This window comes from Peromyscus californicus, unplaced genomic scaffold, assembly GCF_007827085.1.
Source record: "Peromyscus californicus insignis strain IS unplaced genomic scaffold, ASM782708v3 Scaffold_4__1_contigs__length_199733344, whole genome shotgun sequence".
Lineage (NCBI taxonomy): Eukaryota > Metazoa > Chordata > Mammalia > Rodentia > Cricetidae > Peromyscus > Peromyscus californicus.
In genome coordinates, this window is record NW_026294562.1 from 49,591,437 (window position 1) to 49,609,139 (window position 17,703).

Genomic DNA, 17,703 nt, shown 5'->3' on the forward strand with positions numbered 1-17,703 from the left:
TCATCCAGCGACTAAGGGAAAGGTGCCTCCCTTGACCCCAGAGACTCTGGGTTGGCAGGTTCTGTGGCTGATCACCCTGCTAGCTGCTGTTGGTTATGAAATGACCTGCTGCTTCCTCCCCAGCCTTCATCTTACAAACGTCTCATGAAATTGGAGTCAGAGTGTATGTGTGTAGCACTTAGCCCAGGGTCTGGCAATAGGTAATAGGCTCTCAATTAATAGAAGCCTGATTCTTTCGAGAGAAGCGGGACATTAGGAGGGAGGGGCTGCATCTCCGCCGTTTGGCTGTTGTCCGCTAAACTTCCTCAAACCCTTGTCCTACTTTTCCTGTCTATTTCAATTTCCCTGCTTCAGTGAACTCGCATGCCTTGTTCTTCGCCCAGTGGGTCAGGCAGGGGTTTAGACTTCTGCCCTCTTCCTGGCACTATTAATAGCACATACTGTCTCCTTATCTGGCAGAGTGCGATCGGGCTGTACATCCATCAGCTAATTAGTAATCAAAGCACCCACTGCGGTAGGTACTATCAATGCGTCCTTATTTTATGGGTAAGAAAATAGCTTGGAGAAGTCAGGGGAGTGGCCCAAGATTCCATGGGTCTTTTTAAGCTCTGTGGGTTCTTGTAAACCCATGTGAACCTATCCTATGCCTTCGGGTTAGCTTACTTCCCAAGGATCCAACTCCGGAAGATCCTTGATTCCTCTGGCTCTTAGGATGCTTCCCACAGCCTTCCCCTTTCCCCACTGCTGGACTGCATCTGCTGGCAGCAGCAGCTTTATCTAAAGCCAGGGAGGATTGTCCTGAAACGGGGGGTCACAACTTCCTGCTTTCCCATAAAAATAATTTGACTGTGACACCATGTCACAAAGCTGAGCTAGGGCTTAACGAGTTGTGAAAGGAATGCAGACTGACCGACCGACTGGTGTTTGTGGAGCGGGGCAAAGTGTTTTCATTTCTATTTTCTCAAGGGATCGTTTAGGCAAGTCTAGGCTCTTTGATTATCAGGAGGAGAAACTCAGTTTATCTCAGTTAAAATGCAGGTTTGCTGAAATAGGCAGACATGTCAGAGAGTGGGCTGGAAGAGGTCAAGGCAGACAGGAGCATCTCATCCTTCCTCAGGCCACTGTGATTGATCTGGGAGAACCTCTGTTCTCATTCATGCCCCTTAAATCATTGCCATATAATTTGACCTCCTTTTCTCGTGTGTGTGTGTGTGTGTGTGTGTGTGTGTGTGTGTGTGTGTGTGTGTGCGCGCGCATGTAAGTCTGCACGTGGAAACCCCAAAGGTCATCCTCAGCATCGTTCCTTAGATGCCGTCTACCTTGTTTTTTGAGACAGGATCTCATTTGCTTGGGGCTTGCCAGTTACTCGAGAGTTGCTGTCAGCAGACCCCAGAGATCTGCCAGTCTTCAGTTCCCTATCTCTGGAATTAGAAGCATGCCCCACTGCACTGGCTTTTCACTTAGTTTCTGGGAATCCATCTTAGGTCCTTGTTCTTGCAAGGCAAGCGCTTTCCTGACTCAGCTGCCTCCCAGCCCCTTTTCTCTTTGAACTTGCTTCTCACTTTCCTCTCTGACACATAGGATGGCAAGGCTGGTTGATCCCATCTCCTCTGCCTCAGTGACATGGTGACTGTCTTGTCTCCATAGGTAAAACCCCAGAGGAAGTGCTAAAGAAATATCTGCAGAAGGTCCGGCATCCCCCAGAAGAGGTGAGTTCAGGAGATACAGGGTAAGGTTCACTTTCTCCATCACCAAGTGTGTCTGTCCTCTGTCTCCATGTTCTGCAGGATGTGGCAGGTGATGCTTTCTAAGTCCTGACTGGCACAGAGCAGATTTAGCTGATGCCTTCCCTTCAAGGCTCAAGGTTTCAAGCTGCAGTCATGGTTCAACTTGCCCTATTTAGCAGAATTCTAAATGATTCTAAGCTACCTTCCATGCTTGTCTGAATTTAAGCGAAACAGTGTGCCAAAGCCGTGTGAACTCCCTTTAGAAAGGATTTGATACGGATCAGCGATTCTCATCTGAAATGATTTGCCCCTGAAGGAAGATGGGGCCTTGTGTGGGGATTCTCTGGGTTGTGGTGATTGCCTAGGGAGTGTGCTACTAACATCTAGTGGGTAAACACCAGAGACACTTCTGAGCACCTCATAAGGCCTGGAGCAGTATCCACAGCAAAGAATTACCTTACCACAATGTCCACAGTGATGAGGCTGGGAAACAGGCCATAGATTTATTTAGATACAAGTCCCCTCTAACACATCTGAAATACAATACCTTTACAGATGTGCAGCATAAGCAAAGCTTGCCATGGTATCTGTTGACAAGCAACTGGAAGACTCCAAGCAAAGGCAATGTCGCATCAAGAGTATAATATAGTCAGTGAGTCCAGGTTGGCATGTACGGGAATTATTTGAGGAATTTCTCCGCTGTGTAAAGCAAGACAGCACTATATTTAGAATCCCCCCAAACACAGCACCCCTGATGTGTGGACTTTCTAGAAGAGGGGTGAACCACTCCTCGGATGCCTGCCATGGTGCAGGAGGAACATTTCATGCCCTGGCTGCCCTGGCTGGGTGAGAGTTGATCCCTCTCTGTTCTTCGTCTACCAGGACTGTACCATCTGTATGGAACGTCTCACAGCCCCCTCTGGCTACAAGGGCCCGCAGCCTACAGTCAAGCCTGACCTGGTGGGGAAGCTGTCCAGGTGTGGCCACATCTACCACATCTACTGCCTGGTGGCCATGTACAACAATGGGAACAAGGTTAGTGTCCCTGGGGCGGGAGACGGGCCTGCGGTGGTCAGCCACGGCTTGTTCCTCGGTGTCCTTGTTCTCCCACAAAATGCTTTGGAGCATGTAACCGGTACTCCAGGCATGTGTGCTACTCTGCCTATTGCTGTGGCAGACTACTGGCAGAAGCCATTTAAAGAATTAAGGGTTGGGTTTGGCTCACAGTTTAAGACAGCCTGTCATGGTGGGGAAGTCATGGCGGTGGAAGGAGCTTGAAGTAGCTGGTCATATCCATACGGAGATAGGAGGCTGAGAGTGATGAGCACTGGTGCTCAGCTCACATCCTCTTTTTTATTTAGTTCAGGACTTCAGCCCATAGAGTGGGCTGCCCACATTTAGATTGCTGCAGCCCAATCTAGACACTCCCTCACAGACATGTTTCCGTGGTAAATCTAAATCCCATCAGGTTGACAGTCGGGATTAACCTTCACATCAGCGCGCATCAGGAATGAGCATTTTCGCTGTTTTCAGGATTAGTTAGCCCCCACATTGCAAAATCTGTCTTCATTTTCCCTTTGGGCCAGGTTCCCCTCATCTCTAGTTTGGGTATGTATGGTGGTCTAGCAGCGGTGAGCTTTGTCCACGAAGGTTCTGAGGGAAATGGTCCACCGCTAAGTGAAGTGGATTCCCATCAGGGAAGGAGGCCTTCATCACAGTGCTGTGGACATAGTGAGCATTTGTTCATTCATGATACTGTAAGTGGGTTCTCAATAGCTTCATTCTTCATGCCAGTGGCTGAAGTTGAAATTCATCTTCTCTGGACAAGTCCAAACACCTTTGATTGTCCCTGCAAAGGCATTATCAAAGTACCTGGTGATCCCTGCCCCTAGCATCAACTATTGGAGACTGAGACGAGGCCTCTCTCCATTAAGTGACATAGGGTGCCCTCATTGTAGTTGGTGTCAGAAATCTGGGTGTTTCCCTTTTCAGTAGCTGGGCTTTTCAAAGTCACTGACTTGCGTTCTTGCCCATGTCTGGAACCACCTTCACCCTCTTCTCCGTGAGTCTGAGTACCACTCATGTCTCTGGACTCAGCTCACTTTGTATCCAAGTCTCAGATTTCCATGATGTCTCTCAGCTTCTTACCCAAGAACATGTCTGGGCTTTAGGGACTGCTCCTTATGTCTGGTGTAGTGGGGAAGAGTGGGGGAGGCATGACAGGAAACACACCTGTGTGGAAATCTTGGCTTAGGAGCTGAATGACTCACAACCTCTTCAAGATTTCACTTTCCATTTCCAAAGTAGAGATGAAACAGTAGCTGCTGCTCCTCCCCCCATCCCCGTGTGTGTGTGTGTGTGTGTGTGTGTGTGTGTGTGTGTGTGTGTGTGTGTGTGTGTGTGTTCCTGTTTGTACATGCACATGAGGAGGCTGGAGGGCAACCTCTGGTGTTACGTCTTGAACACTACCTACCTCTTTTGAGACAAGGATGTCTCATAGCTCACAAATTAGGCTAGGGTGGCTGGCCACCAAGTGCCAGGGATCCTCCTGTCTCCATCTCTCAGGCACCAGGGTTACAAGTGCATGCCATCACTTCTGGCATTCTAGGGATCAAACTCAATGCTTGTAAACAGACTACTTACCTTCTGCGCCATCCTTCCAGACCAATGGCTACATCACAGATGTTATAACTGTTGTTACTCAAAATGGTATCTCCTTTTTATTATGGCTCTCATTTCCCTCTTTCATCTTTACAAAGGGCTGAAATGCTAACGCTTCAAGACTGCCCGGTAGCTCCACGTATGTGTCTGTAGGGCTCCAAACATGTTTCTCAAGCCACTGTTCTTTGTTCTCCCTTTCAACAGTACTTTGAAGCGTTTTTCAATTCTCTTAAGCACATCGAAGAAAAACATGAGAGAGAATGGACTCATTTGCCCCAGGTCCTGAAGCAAATTAAGGCTAGTGGAAAAAGCAGGGCCCTGGTTTCAGAGAGCGGTGACTATGAACATGAGCTGTTATTTCAAACCAGCCAAGCTTGGCTGGAAACATGCCTGAATAGCCCTAAGAGGGTCTCCTCTCCTTCTTACAAAGCTTCCAGGTGTCTGTCTGCTGGTCCCAGCTGAGCAGCATCTCATTCTGCATACATGTGCTTGCTGCCCATGCGTGCTTCTTTTCTCTGAACCTGAGAATTTCCTTCGCTGTCTGGGACCTCTTGCAGGTTATAATCAGCCCTAGCAGGTGATGCTTCGCCAGCTCCTCCTGTGAAACTACAACTGTTTGCGTTACTGTCTCCACAGCCCACATTCAAGTCCGTTTTCATGTCTATGACAAACATGTGAGAAAAGAACAGAAAAGGAAGGAATGGGTTGGTTTTTGTTGTTTGTTTGGTTTTGGCTCATCACTTCAGGGGTATAGTCTGTGGTTGACAGAGTTCATTGGTGTGGGCTTATGATGAGGCAAACCATGGCAACAAGCACATGAGAGGCGAGTGGAGGAAGTCCATCCCTGAGGGCAAGCCCTGTGTGGGTATATCATGGAGCCTCTGTGCCTGCCCGCCTTTCCCCTCCCCACCTCTGTCGCCTCTGTTTCTTCCTGTCCTTCGCACCTCCTGGCTGCCGTCACGTCACTCCACCCATGGTAACTTCATCTACTGTTGAGGTTTGAGTCCTCCTTATCCAGTCACTCTCCAGAAGCTCATCAGTGAGCTGGGACTCACATCTAGGGAGCTTTACTTTAGAGTTCACACTCCGGACTCTGCACTTCTCGGGCTCCCAGGTCTGACTCAGCAGGCCTGACGTGGGGCCTGGAGGTCTTTAATTTTAGCAAGTTCCCTGGGTGAGTCTGGGGCTCCGCGGCTGGGCAGCTGTTGCTCTGGAGCAGTTACTGTGTGTTCCGCCCACGTGGGTATTAGTTAAATCGCAGTTCCCTGTCTAGCTTCCTGCCCTAGTTAGCGCTTCCTCTCAAGGACAGGGGTGTCTCATCTGTGCGCCTCAGCTACTTGTGTCATTTTCTTCCTGCTGTTTTAGAGAAAGCCTCAATGGCTTAAGTAGCTTGAGAGGGTTTCAGGTCTGTTATCCATTGGGTGAGTTTTGTCTCGAGACCTTGGTCTCTGGTGCTTTAGGGGGCTGAGGGAAAGGTCATGACCACAGTAGTTTCCTAATCTGGCTGTCTTGAAATTTGTTTCCTTAGGATGGGAGTTTACAGTGTCCAACATGTAAGACCATTTATGGTGTCAAGACAGGCACCCAGCCTCCGGGGAAGATGGAGTACCACCTCATCCCCCACTCCTTGCCTGGCCACCCAGATTGCAAGACCATCCGGATTATCTACAGTATCCCACCTGGCATTCAGGTGAGCCCACCCTTGGATGATGACGTTTATTATTTCAACTTTGAATGTTTGTGGGTAAAATGTTATACTTTAGAAAAAGCCTCCTTCCCATCCTGTCCCCATCATGTGTCTCACTCCCCTGGTTCTCCCCCTTCACTACCATTGTTCTAATTTTTCTGTATCCTTCCAGCATTCCTTGTATATACTCAGTGCACACTGCATCCTCCCCTCCCATTTCTGCACAAAGAGCTACACTTAGGCACATTGTTTCACACTCTGCCCTTTTCAGCTCACAATATGGACCTTAGCTTTTTTTTCATATAGAATGTCCTCATTCTTTCTTATGTCTGTATAATAATCTAGCATATATATAATATATATATATAATATATATATATAATTTAATTCAACACCTCCATTAGCTGTCTGTTGAGGTTGTAATCTTTGGCTGGAGCAGATAATGTTATCACTGATAACCTAGTACACCTGTGACCATGTCTGTAGGATAATTTCCTGGAGGCAGAAATTCTTGGTCAGTTATTTGCATTTAAAAAAAAATGGATGGTTATGCTTGGCTTTGTCTTTGGTGGCATTTCTTTCCTCTCTGGTTTCTGAAAGACAGTCAGCCCTCAGGAACGTTATGAATAATAATCCCGTGAGTAAGTGCAGTGTAGCCCTTCGCTCCTACGGTGGCGCCTTTCCTAGGTGTCCTCGGGAGCACACTGGACTCATCCCTTAGCAAACGTTGGATAGCTCACCCTCTCTCACCCCCACCTGTGTCTTCCTGCTGTCCTTTGTCTGACAGATGTTTGCATGTGGGCTCTGCCCAGGTGTGTGTTGGGTTCTGGTGAAACTAGTGTTGGAACTGGCTCAGTCTTTGATCCCTGAAGGCCCCACCGGGCCGGAGGATGATAAGCAAATAAATGACAGAGCACTTCCATACAATAGCAAGTTACGAGGAAATAAAACAGAGAAGTGTGATAGTTCATAAAACATGCACCTTCCCTGGGGCATTTGGTAACGAGGCAGAGCATGATAAATACCTTTCGCTTCTAATCTGGAGAGCAGAAACGGATATGCACCATTGATGAAAGTGAGCAGACAAAGGGAAGTGCAGGGCTTCAAAGTCTTATGACCCTGGGCCCCACTTCCTGTCTTCAAGGTGCCTGCGTCTTTTCCATCTGTGTTTGCTGGGAATCTGCTAGGCATAGAGCCAAGGGTTGGAGATCCAATCCGTGTGCACATCTCAGGGCCCACTACCAAGGGGCTCAGGACCTTGCTTCCTGCTGTCTAATTAGCTGATAGGTTAGGATGAGGAAGAGTTGTTTATGTGTGGTCTATCCGGAAGGTGGGAGGAGAATTTCTGGTGCAGGACACTCTCTAGAAAAGCTATGGAAGACATAAAAAAGTGCAGAGTTCATATTTAGCTGGAAGAGGTAACAGTTGTTGAAAAAAGTTGCATGTGTATGGACAATCGCATGTACTCAGGAGGTTGGGAGCTGAGGCTTGCAAAAGGCATGGAAGAAAGAACGTGATGAGCATGTACGGGACAGTCACAGAAGGCCTTGAATGCCAGGGCCAGGCATGGAGACTTAGGCCTGGAGATTGCTCGTCTGATTGTAAAACATCGTGTAATTGACATTATGCTTTACAAAGCCGGTGTGACTTAAGAACCGGAGCTGAGTGGAAATAAGACCACGGCAGCATGTCAGGCTCCTGAATAATGGGAGGGCCAGGCTAAGAAAGTGAGATGTGGTTGGCTGGTGCTCAGGAGATGGTTGTCGAATGGTTCTGGGGTGGCTTCTAGAGTGGTAGGGAAGAATGAAAATGTGGGAGTGGGCTGGAGGGTTGGCTCACTGGTAAGGAGGCTTGCGGCCAGTCCTGACAACTGAGAGCCCCTCCTGATAAACCAGGTTCAATCCCCAAAACCCATGAGTGGAAGGAAAGAACTGAGTCCTGCAAGTTGTCCTCTGACCTACACACACACACACACACACACACACAGTTAAAAAGAAAATGAAAAAAGTCCAGGAAGGGTGAAAGTAGAACTAAAGGTCAAGGTGGGGCATCCGTTGAGAAGACATCCACATTTTTAAGCCTCCAGGGTTAAGGAACAGAGAGAGCCACTGTAGAGGGGCCAGTGCTGCCTGGCCAGTGCTGCCTGAGCAGGGTCCTAGCACCTCCAGCAACACCCTGGCTTGTGGAAGCAAATACATCTCTAAACAGTCAGGTGCTCTGCGGACTCATTACTGTGAGTCAGTAGCAAGATGATCCGTGCTGTGTCCCTTGAAGCTCCAGGGACAATGCAGGATTGGGCTTCGGTGAGCCCAGGTCTTCAAACTCCGCTTTCACCGCAGAGAGTGAGTCCCTTTGGGAGAAGCTTTGGGCCAGGCTGAGGCAGAGTCGTGACTGCTTTGCCTGGCGACAGGCCCAGAATGCACAGCCTTACTGGGTCACTGCCAGACAGGCTGAGTTGGACACACACCCAGCAGCCCCAGGCATCAGAGAAGCAGTTGGAGCTCTGGTCAGGCCTGGTCCCTCAGTGTTGAAGGCTGCCTTATCCTTCAGTGTTGGAGGCTGCCTTAGAGAAGTGTGGCCATGGGAATGTTGTACATTTATAGAGGTTTAGTCTGCATGTGAAGTTACAACTGTCGGATTCTTTTGTTCCAAAAGAACCTCACTGCTTCTTTTAGCTCACAGTGACATTTGTATATCTTCTAACATTTTTTCTCTGTGATCAAAATATACTATGTACACATATGGAATTCTCAAAGAATAAATAAAAATATACTTTAAAATTTTGTAATAGTTTTACTCTTTGGCAGTATTATGCATGTGTACACTGAGTTTGAGCATTTTCACACCCCTCTCGCTCGCCTACCAAGTCTTTGCCCCCAACAATCCCTTTTCTTTTTTTTTTTTTTGAGCCAGTGAGTTTAATTTATTTCTTTCATCCATTCATTCGTTTGCTCACTTATTATGTAGCTGGTATACATTTATTGACCTGTGGGAAAGCATGAACCAACAACTGCATAGAATTGTCAGTATTATATGGCTTGCATTTATAAAGAGTTTTAAATAAGGGTCTACTTCCAAGGGGTCAGGAATGTTCAGAAATTATAGACAAGCATTTGTATAGGTGGAAAGTTGTTGAGTCAACCTTCATAAACTTTGCAAAGGGACCATTGAATCTGTTGAGGTCTGTGATAGCTCTGTCAATGCGACACAATTTAGAATCACCCAAGAAGAGAATCCCATGAGAGATTGTATAGATTAGTTTGGTTTATAGGTATGACTCTGGGGGATTTTCTTGAATACATTAATTGAGTTGGGAAGACCTGCCCACTGTGAGTGACATCATTCCCTAGGAAAGGGGGATCTGTAATATGTAAGAGGGGAGAAAATGAGTCTGTCATGCATGTTTTAAATCATTGCTTTGTGTGCTTGACTGGATGTAATGTGACTGTCCGCTTCAAGTTCCTGCTACTCTGACTTCTCCACCAGAACAGACTCTAACCTGAAATCATGAGCCAAATAAACCCCTTTCCCTTAAGTTCTTTTGTTGGGAGTATTTTGCCATATTAACAAAAACAAGACCAAGACAACACCAGTTGAGAAGCCTAGTTTCTTGTTCTTTTTTGCTGTAGCATAACAGAATCTCTGAGCTGAGTAATTAAAAAAAAAAAAAAGAGGTTAATGTGGCTCATGGTTCTGGGGGATGGGAAGTCCAGCAGTTGTGTCTGGTTGCATTGGGCAAGGATCTCCTGGTACCTCAGCTCATGGCCGCAAATAGACAAGCAGAAGTGTTCAGAAGAGGAGAACACAAGGAGCGGTCTTGCTTTGTAAGCAGCATGCTTTCACACCAGCTAACCCAGTCCCTTGAGAACAAGATGAGAACTCTCTGAAGAAAGGCATTCATCCCCTCTGACAACCTCATTGCCTCTTACATGCCCCAGCTGCCCACAAGGCTGCAGTGGAGGCCAAACTCCAACAAGAGTTTGGGAGGAACAAACCATTCCCAGTAGCATAGCGTCAGGGTTCTGACTCAGCTCTCCTCTCGTGTCTTTCCCACTCAGTGTCCTGAGATGGCTGGTGTAAGGAAGTGTTGGGTGAGGATAGCTCAAGTGCCACAAGATTTTCTGTCCTGAACATTGGACTCTGTGTAGTTGACTGAGGAAGCAAAACCCATGGAGACAAAGAAGAAAATCCACAAGAATCCTGCTCTGACTGCATGGCTTGTAGCTCAGAGAACTTTATTATTCTGAGTAACTGGTTTAAAAGTTCAGTGCACAGGCCTCAGAAAACCTTGGATTAAGTTCGTTTTGGCAAAGCCAGTAACACTTTGCAGCCAGTTAGCTTCTGTGGGCTGTGGTTTTTCATCATTCATAAAACAGTAGACTAGGTGGTGTTGGTACAGATGATAAAATTTTCTGTGCTCTTCCTGAATATGGGCACCAAGTTCCTTGAGCCTTGGTAACACCCCATAAGGTGAGTCAGAAAGGGGAATTCCATACGATCCAGCAGGGAGCTAGCAGCTGCTGTCCAAACTCAGGTCACATGATGTGTGACAACTTAGGCCGATTTTTTTTTTCGTTTGTCCTCTGTCTGAACCCTGTGGCTCTTGTTATTGTCCCACTAAGTCTGTACTAGCTTCTCATCAGAAATGTTTTGCAAGATGCCTTTGTTTTCTTTCTGCTTTCAGGGACCAGAACACCCAAATCCCGGGAAGAGCTTCAGCGCCCGTGGCTTCCCACGACATTGCTACCTTCCAGACAGCGAGAAAGGGAGAAAAGTAAGAGCAGATGTTCTATAGTCTGGATAGGGGTTGATTTTTGTTTCTGCAGTGAACAGAGTGGAGGAAACTGGTTTAATTGTGTGTATGCCGTAATGAGGTCATATCGGAGTCAACCATTGGTAAGAATTGGTATCATTAGGATGCTGTTTTGTTTGATTTCTTTTTCAGTGTGTGTGTGTGTGTGTGTGTGTGTGTGTGTGTGTGTGTGTGTGTGTGTGTGTTGCATGTTACATGGGATTACAGGCACTCCTGTACCACAGTGCATATGGAAGTCCGAGGACAACTTTCAGGAGTCAGTTCTTACCTTTTGTTTTGAGGCAGGGCCTCTCTTGTGTCTTGCTGCTGTATCACCTACTCCAGACTAGCTGGCCTGATAGCTTGCAGGTGATTCTTCTGTCTCTGCCACCCATCTCCCCACAGCGGTGCTGGGATTATGATGTGAACCACTGCATCCAACTTTTAACGTGGGCTCTTGGGATCTGAACTCAGGTCATCAGCCTTGCATAGCGGATGCCCTCACCCACTGAGCCAGCTCACCAGCCTGGCTAGAGTGGAACGGCTTTTCCCTGTCCTCGGAGTATTATTGGCAATAAGTCACCAATTTTAGGATCCTTATCTAGAGCCTGCTGTTCAGTGCTGGTCCTGGGGAAACACTGGTGCAGACTCCTAAGAGCTTAATAGGAACCCAGAGCTGGAGCCCATTTCATCTTCTCAGGATGCCTGATTGGTCTAATCCGAATACACACAAAAGCACGAGCAGAGTGTTCTGGGATCTTAATTGGTGGGAAATTATTTTATTGGTTTTCTGGATTCCTTGTAATTCATGATCAAGACTTCTAAATATTCTAATTGGAATGACTGGGTTTTCAGAATCTTGCCTGATGTCAAGAGGACTAAGAACATTAGTCTTGGGGATGTGTTGGGGAAATGCAAGAGGCATGCTTTTAGTCAGCTTCCTTTCCAGATCTGAGAAGCCTACTCAACACACGTCTGTCTTTCTGCGTTTTGAGTGTTAATGGCTATGTTGCTGCTGCCGTGGAGACGAAGTTCAAGCGTATGTGAGCATATTTGAGTTCCAGCAAACTGCCACAGATCATAGGCAGAGTGGTTCACAAACAGCAGATGTTTATTTCTTTCAGTACTGGGGTCTAGGAGGTCCAAGATCAAGGTGCTGGCAGATTCAGAATCTGGCAAGGGTTCACTTCCTGCTCATAGACAATGCCTCTTCTCTCTGTGTCCTCGCCAGGAACAAAGGGCAAGAATTCTCTTCCCAGTCCCTTTTTATAAGAGTGTGGATCTCATTCATTGACACTCATTTCCATGATTTAATGAACCTCAGAAAGTTCCATATTCTAATACTCACTTTGGAGGAGGTGAGGAGAAGTTCACATGAATTTAGGGGGTGCATAAGCATTTACCCCCAGACTCGACATGTGTCCTTGCTTTGGAAGCCAGACCGCAGGGTTTCCAAGAAATGTAAATGAGACCATCGGGTGGTCCTTTGGGGCATCTGACAAAATTCCAGTTGAAATAAGGAAAACTCTAGACCACAAGGATACAGGAAGGCAGGGTGTCGTCATGGTAAACAAAATTAGCAGTTTGAGATTCCCAGAAAATAGTCAGGAAAAGATTCCTACTCCAGGTCATGTACATCCAACCTTAAGCCTGGTTTATTGCTATTTTAACATTCTTATTTGAAATATATCTGTGTGTGCAACCGTTGCATCAAATGTATATTGTACTGGAATTCTTGATTCTCAGCTAGCCAGAGGTTTCAACCAGACTCCAAAGTGGAGGCTTCCATTTCCTCCCCGTATCTCATAATACGCCATATCTTTCCATACTGCTTCAGTGTCACGGGGTGTGGGTGTGTTCTATCCTCCCAAGAAGGAAAAGGATAGTTTGTAACACGGACAACATCAAGAAAGATGCACTAGTGCCCTTTTCTCAAATTGAGAGTGAGGCAGGCAAGTGTTTTCCACCCAGAGACAATTTCTGTGCCTCACTCAGCCCAAGATCTGCAGCTGAATGTCTCCACTGGGAAGTCTCCTGTTAAGACTGCAGTCATGGGCTGGGGGAGTGGTTCAGTGGGTAGAACACTTGCCTAGCATCTGGGCAACCCTGCCTTCCATCCTCAACACCTTACACTTGCCTAGAATCTCAGCACTGAACCTATTAAGTTTGAGGCCAGGGTGGATACATGAGACTGTCTCACACAAGCACAAGACTACACTCCTGTTGCTGAGGGCTGCTCCTTTTGACCTTCTTCTTGATATACCAACAGACCCCGATTCCTTGGGACCCACGCTGTGCATATTCACCATCTTGAGCTCTTGCCTTCAGTGACCAGATACACTCAGCTCATTCCTCCCTGCTTTGCCTCCCAAGCCATTTATTCCCCTGCTCATCCTCCAGGAGACTGCTTCATCTTTTTCCGAACACCATGTCAGCTATCCCAAAACACAGTTTCTGACATCAAGCCCCTTTGTTTAAAAGTAATTAAAACTTAAAGTAACACATAGATGTTTCAATGGCCTTGCCCTTTCTCCTTTACAAACTATACTTGTCTTGGCTTAACATAAAAAGTCTCCACCTTACAGTATGGATTTAAACCATCTCCTCTCAACAGTCCCCTTAGCAATACCATCACTGGTAAATGTCTTCCATATCCACAGGTCCGGGACCCTAACCTTGGGCTTTGTTGCAGGCTGGGTGTAATACAAACAAGGTCTTTGAAGCTGCATCATACTTTTAGTGCTGCCGCTTACTAATGATGAATCAGTGAGAGACCCAGTCTCCAAAAACAAAAAAACGGGTGGAGAGCACTCCAGGAAAACACACCGCTTCATCAGTGGCCTCCGAGAGCACACACATACAGTTGTGTGCCCCCATACATGTGTACATACATATGCTACACATGCACACAACCTTTGGGGTGGGTGATCCCATTGCCATTTTATAAGTAAACCAGTTAAAGCTCAGAAAGATGTTTGAAGTAGTCAGAAGTTACACAGTTATTCAGCGACAGAGCCAAGATTCGCTCTGTAGTGCCCAGACTCCAATTTCAAATCTCTTCCTCTTCTTCTGGGTTGTTTAGAGCATCATGGTAAAGGAAGGGTGGGGGACCTTGGGATGAGTCCACCATCTGAAGACCAATCCTGAATGTCTGCCTGTGGTCTTTCAACTTTGTTGCCCTAGGTTCTGAAGCTGCTTCTGGTGGCCTGGGATCGCCGTCTCATCTTTGCCATTGGGACCTCCAGCACCACGGGCGAGTCTGATACTGTCATCTGGAATGAGGTGCACCACAAGACAGAGTTTGGCTCTAACCTCACTGGCCATGGCTACCCAGATGCCAATTACCTGGATAATGTGCTGGCTGAACTAGCTGCCCAGGGTATCTCTGAAGACAGCACTGCCCCGGAAAAAGACTGAGGTGGGAGGGCACTGGGGACGTCATGGCAGGAAGTGGAGAGAGTCGAGGTGGACGTTGATGCCATGCCTCCTGACGGCCTCATTTCCCTTCTTGTTCTGTCTCCATCTCTCATCCCTCTCAGTCACAGAGGGGACTAAATTAAGGTGATGTCATTCATAAATTTTATCCAACACAAACAGGATGTGGGGTGAGGATCACCCCCTTTTCGTCCCTATGGAGTCTTCAGTGCTGGGTAGGCAAGAACCTGCACCCCTCCCCTCCCCTAAGTAGGGGTATGGTCAGCACACTTAAGGTGTGGGCAGTGTTGAGGCACTCCATACCCTGGCCTTGTGAAGCTGAGATCCCTTGCCTCATCTGGCTTCTTGCTGCTTCCCCTCTGCTTGGAGAGCAGAGTTTCTGCAATTTTTTTTCCTCCACTGGAGTCAGGGAGCTCTCACTGTGCAAGATTGAGGAGAGAGGTGTAGACTGCTGTGACATCAGAAATCAGAAATGCCTTGGTGTAGAGTAAGGAGGAAGTTCTTCCTAAGAGGGTCAGAGTCAAAAGCCTCTGGGAGCATGTTCAGCTCTCCTTATAGTCCCTGGCTTCTCTGGGCCCTCCTCTCCTCCTCATGCCATTGACCTGTCCATGGGCATCTGGTTGTCTCAAGTGGATGGAAGGACTCAGGGATTCCTCTCTGGGGTGGCATCCTGTGATGCTGCTTCCAACCCCTCTCTGATCAAACCAGAGCCTGCATCCCACTGAGCATCTGCACTGTCCTCAGGGAGAGGAGCCTGTAGCCTTCTTCCCAACTCATCTCAGACCAGCTCAGTTTCATGAAGTCACTGTGAGTTGGAGCCCATGCTGGGCTCTGTGTCATCTGTGCATATGTTTGTGTGGGTGTGTGCGCATCGCTGGGCTAGGTTGTTGGGAAAGTCCCATCATGTCTCTGAATTCTGTTTCACCTGCCAAATCCCAGTTCTGTTGTGGATCCAATAGTAAATGTGTGGCCCTTCGATTTTTCTCACCCTTTGCCAGCCCATCTCATGACAGACTTGGACCCTGATGTGCACAGACCTGTACTTGGGAAGATGCGTTGATGTGGGAGCTAGACTGGCCCCACATAATCTTTCTTATTAATATTAGATCGGAGCCAACCTCCATCCAGTCTTGTTTATATGAGAGCTCAATTCATCTCCATGCAGATTTGCTAATTCAAGACCAGAGATGTTACTGGTCTCCCTTTCTCCAGCCCCCATCTAGTACAGATTGACCAAAAGCATGGTGGTGGAAACCTCTTTAGTTCATTCCTAACATGATTAGAAACACATTTTAGTCTTCTCTAACCTGCATCTAGGTGTTGTCCCAAGATCCAGTCTATCCCCAACACCTTCTCACCTTTGGCTCCATTAAAGAATGGATTAGGTGTCTGGTAAGAGAATGAAGAGTCAAGAGGGAACCAATTCCCCTTTGGAAGTAGGTTCTTTGAACTGTGTTTGGGGAAAGTTCCTCTGGATACTAATTTGAATTTATATACCTCATGTTTTGAGGGTTTGACATATATACATATATACACACATATATATGCGTATATATACATATGTGCATATATATAGATAGATAGATATGTATAAAATTTGAAAGTTTTGATGCTTGAAGTAAAAAGAAAAAAAAAGGAATCAAACAACCTTCCACAATGGTACTTACGTTAGAACTGGAGTCTACACTTTCACAGCACCCTGCTCCAGAGACAGCTCTTTTGGGCCTCCAGCATTGTTGATATTGCTGTGGCCAGTAGACTCACTCCAGTGTCCCCCATCAGTTCCCTGGAACATGCTGGTGCTGAGTTTTCTTTCTCTCTACAAATGACTAATGGAACTTTAATTGCTTCCCACTAGGGGGAGCTGTGGTAAGAGACAGTGTTCACCCATTTTAATCCAAGCCCTCCTATCACGGGGAGGCCATTTTGTCTCACTAGCTGACCAGGAGACTGCTGAGATCACTGAGCCCGGGGCAAAGCTTCTGCCACAACAGAGAAAGAAGCATCAGAACTAAATGGAAGGCATATCTCATGGAATTTAAAGTCACACCCATGCCTTTTATCAGGTCAACACATTTCAGAAATTATCAGAGCCTCATTGAGGGCTTACAGTCCTTTTTGCCTTCAGTACCCTTGTTACCTACCTGCCCTGCTTCTTGGCAACAGGGATGAGAAGATAGATGGGAGGCCATGGGTAGGAAAATGAGGCAGTGGGAAGCAAAGAAATGGAAAACAGGCTCTGAGGTGTGGAAATGGACAGCGGGGGACGTTCTCACAAAGCAGAGGAAAGGGGTGGCTCAAGGCAGAAGAAAGGACCCAAGGGGACATCTAAGGGAGTGATTGTTCTAGGAAAAACGAAACAAAACATTTTGAGAGTTAGTCTTCATGCCTTCAAGAATTTCCGCAGAGGACTTTGAAGTGTCTGTGCCTCATTTCCTTCTTCTCCGAGGATGCTCTGAGGGGCTACCTCACCCTCATCTTTCAAATTTCTGGGCTGAAGGAACCTTGGAAACAGTGTACTGTCAGTCAAAGCAATGGCTACTATTGCTCTTTCTCTTGTGCCAACCCCAAAAGTTACAGAATTGAGTTCAATGAGATTGGGCCCTGGGCACCAGCTACTTTGACCCAGAGTGGTTTCCCAAGAGAAGCCCAATGTGCTCTGCTGGGCCAAGCAGGGGACCCCACGCTTTTCCTTTCACAGTCTCAGCACCAGCAGCCATGTACTCCCTCTCCGAGGCTCCAGAGATGACAAATGGGATTGGAGACACACCTTGGGAGATGCTGATCCCTTGAAGTTACGTGGTGTATCTGTGGTTGTCTGTGCCTTTGTGTTTCCATTCCCCTCTCCTTTTTGTAACATTCAGACTTCCTGTGGTTTTAAACTTGGTCAAAAGCACTTGCCCTGGTACTGCACTGTTGTGTGCGTGAGAGGATTGGGAAGAGGCTAGCTTGGCTCAAGAAACAACCACTGCCCCCCTTTGCTTGTTGATGGTCACCTATGTCTCAGTGGGGGTGTCTGGGAGAGGGCTGGTGAATGTCCAGATGTCAGGTGTTCTGTGTGTAACTGTTGTGATTTGAAGTTCTTGGTGTTGTTCTACGAGAGGACATCGCCCCCTGGTGCTCATGAGGTGTATGTGCAGAACAATAAACTGCAAATGAACAAGCACAAATTGTTGTTACTCCTGAGGGCCTGCTTTTGTAGAAGTGCTCTGACACCTGTCTCAGAAGCATGTGGGTTACTTCCTCTGTGTGTGGGCAACCTCAATCCAAATAGCTCGATAAAGGGAAACTCCCTTTTTATTTTCTAAAACTTTCCACATCTCTTCTACCCACACACTTGACCTGGCTTGACTCTAGGTTCCCCTCAAAGAGACAGACCACATGGCAAGGGAAATAAGTGT

At 47.1% G+C, this 17,703-nt stretch overlaps 1 protein-coding gene across 2 annotated transcripts in view; it reads left to right on the top strand.

Annotated features, from left to right (window-relative positions):
- Dtx4 (deltex E3 ubiquitin ligase 4) overlaps nt 1-17,472 on the top strand; it is a 34,541-nt gene extending 17,069 nt beyond the window's left edge. For both annotated transcript variants that reach the window (XM_052761426.1, XM_052761425.1), the window contains exons 5-9: nt 1,648-1,709; nt 2,610-2,762; nt 5,917-6,078; nt 10,760-10,849; nt 14,051-17,472. In XM_052761426.1, the coding sequence (XP_052617386.1) occupies nt 1,648-1,709; nt 2,610-2,762; nt 5,917-6,078; nt 10,760-10,849; nt 14,051-14,284 (701 nt within the window). In that variant the 3' untranslated portion in view covers nt 14,285-17,472. The remainder of the gene's footprint in view (nt 1-1,647; nt 1,710-2,609; nt 2,763-5,916; nt 6,079-10,759; nt 10,850-14,050) is intronic.
- Nucleotides 17,473-17,703: the final 231 nt, after the last annotated feature.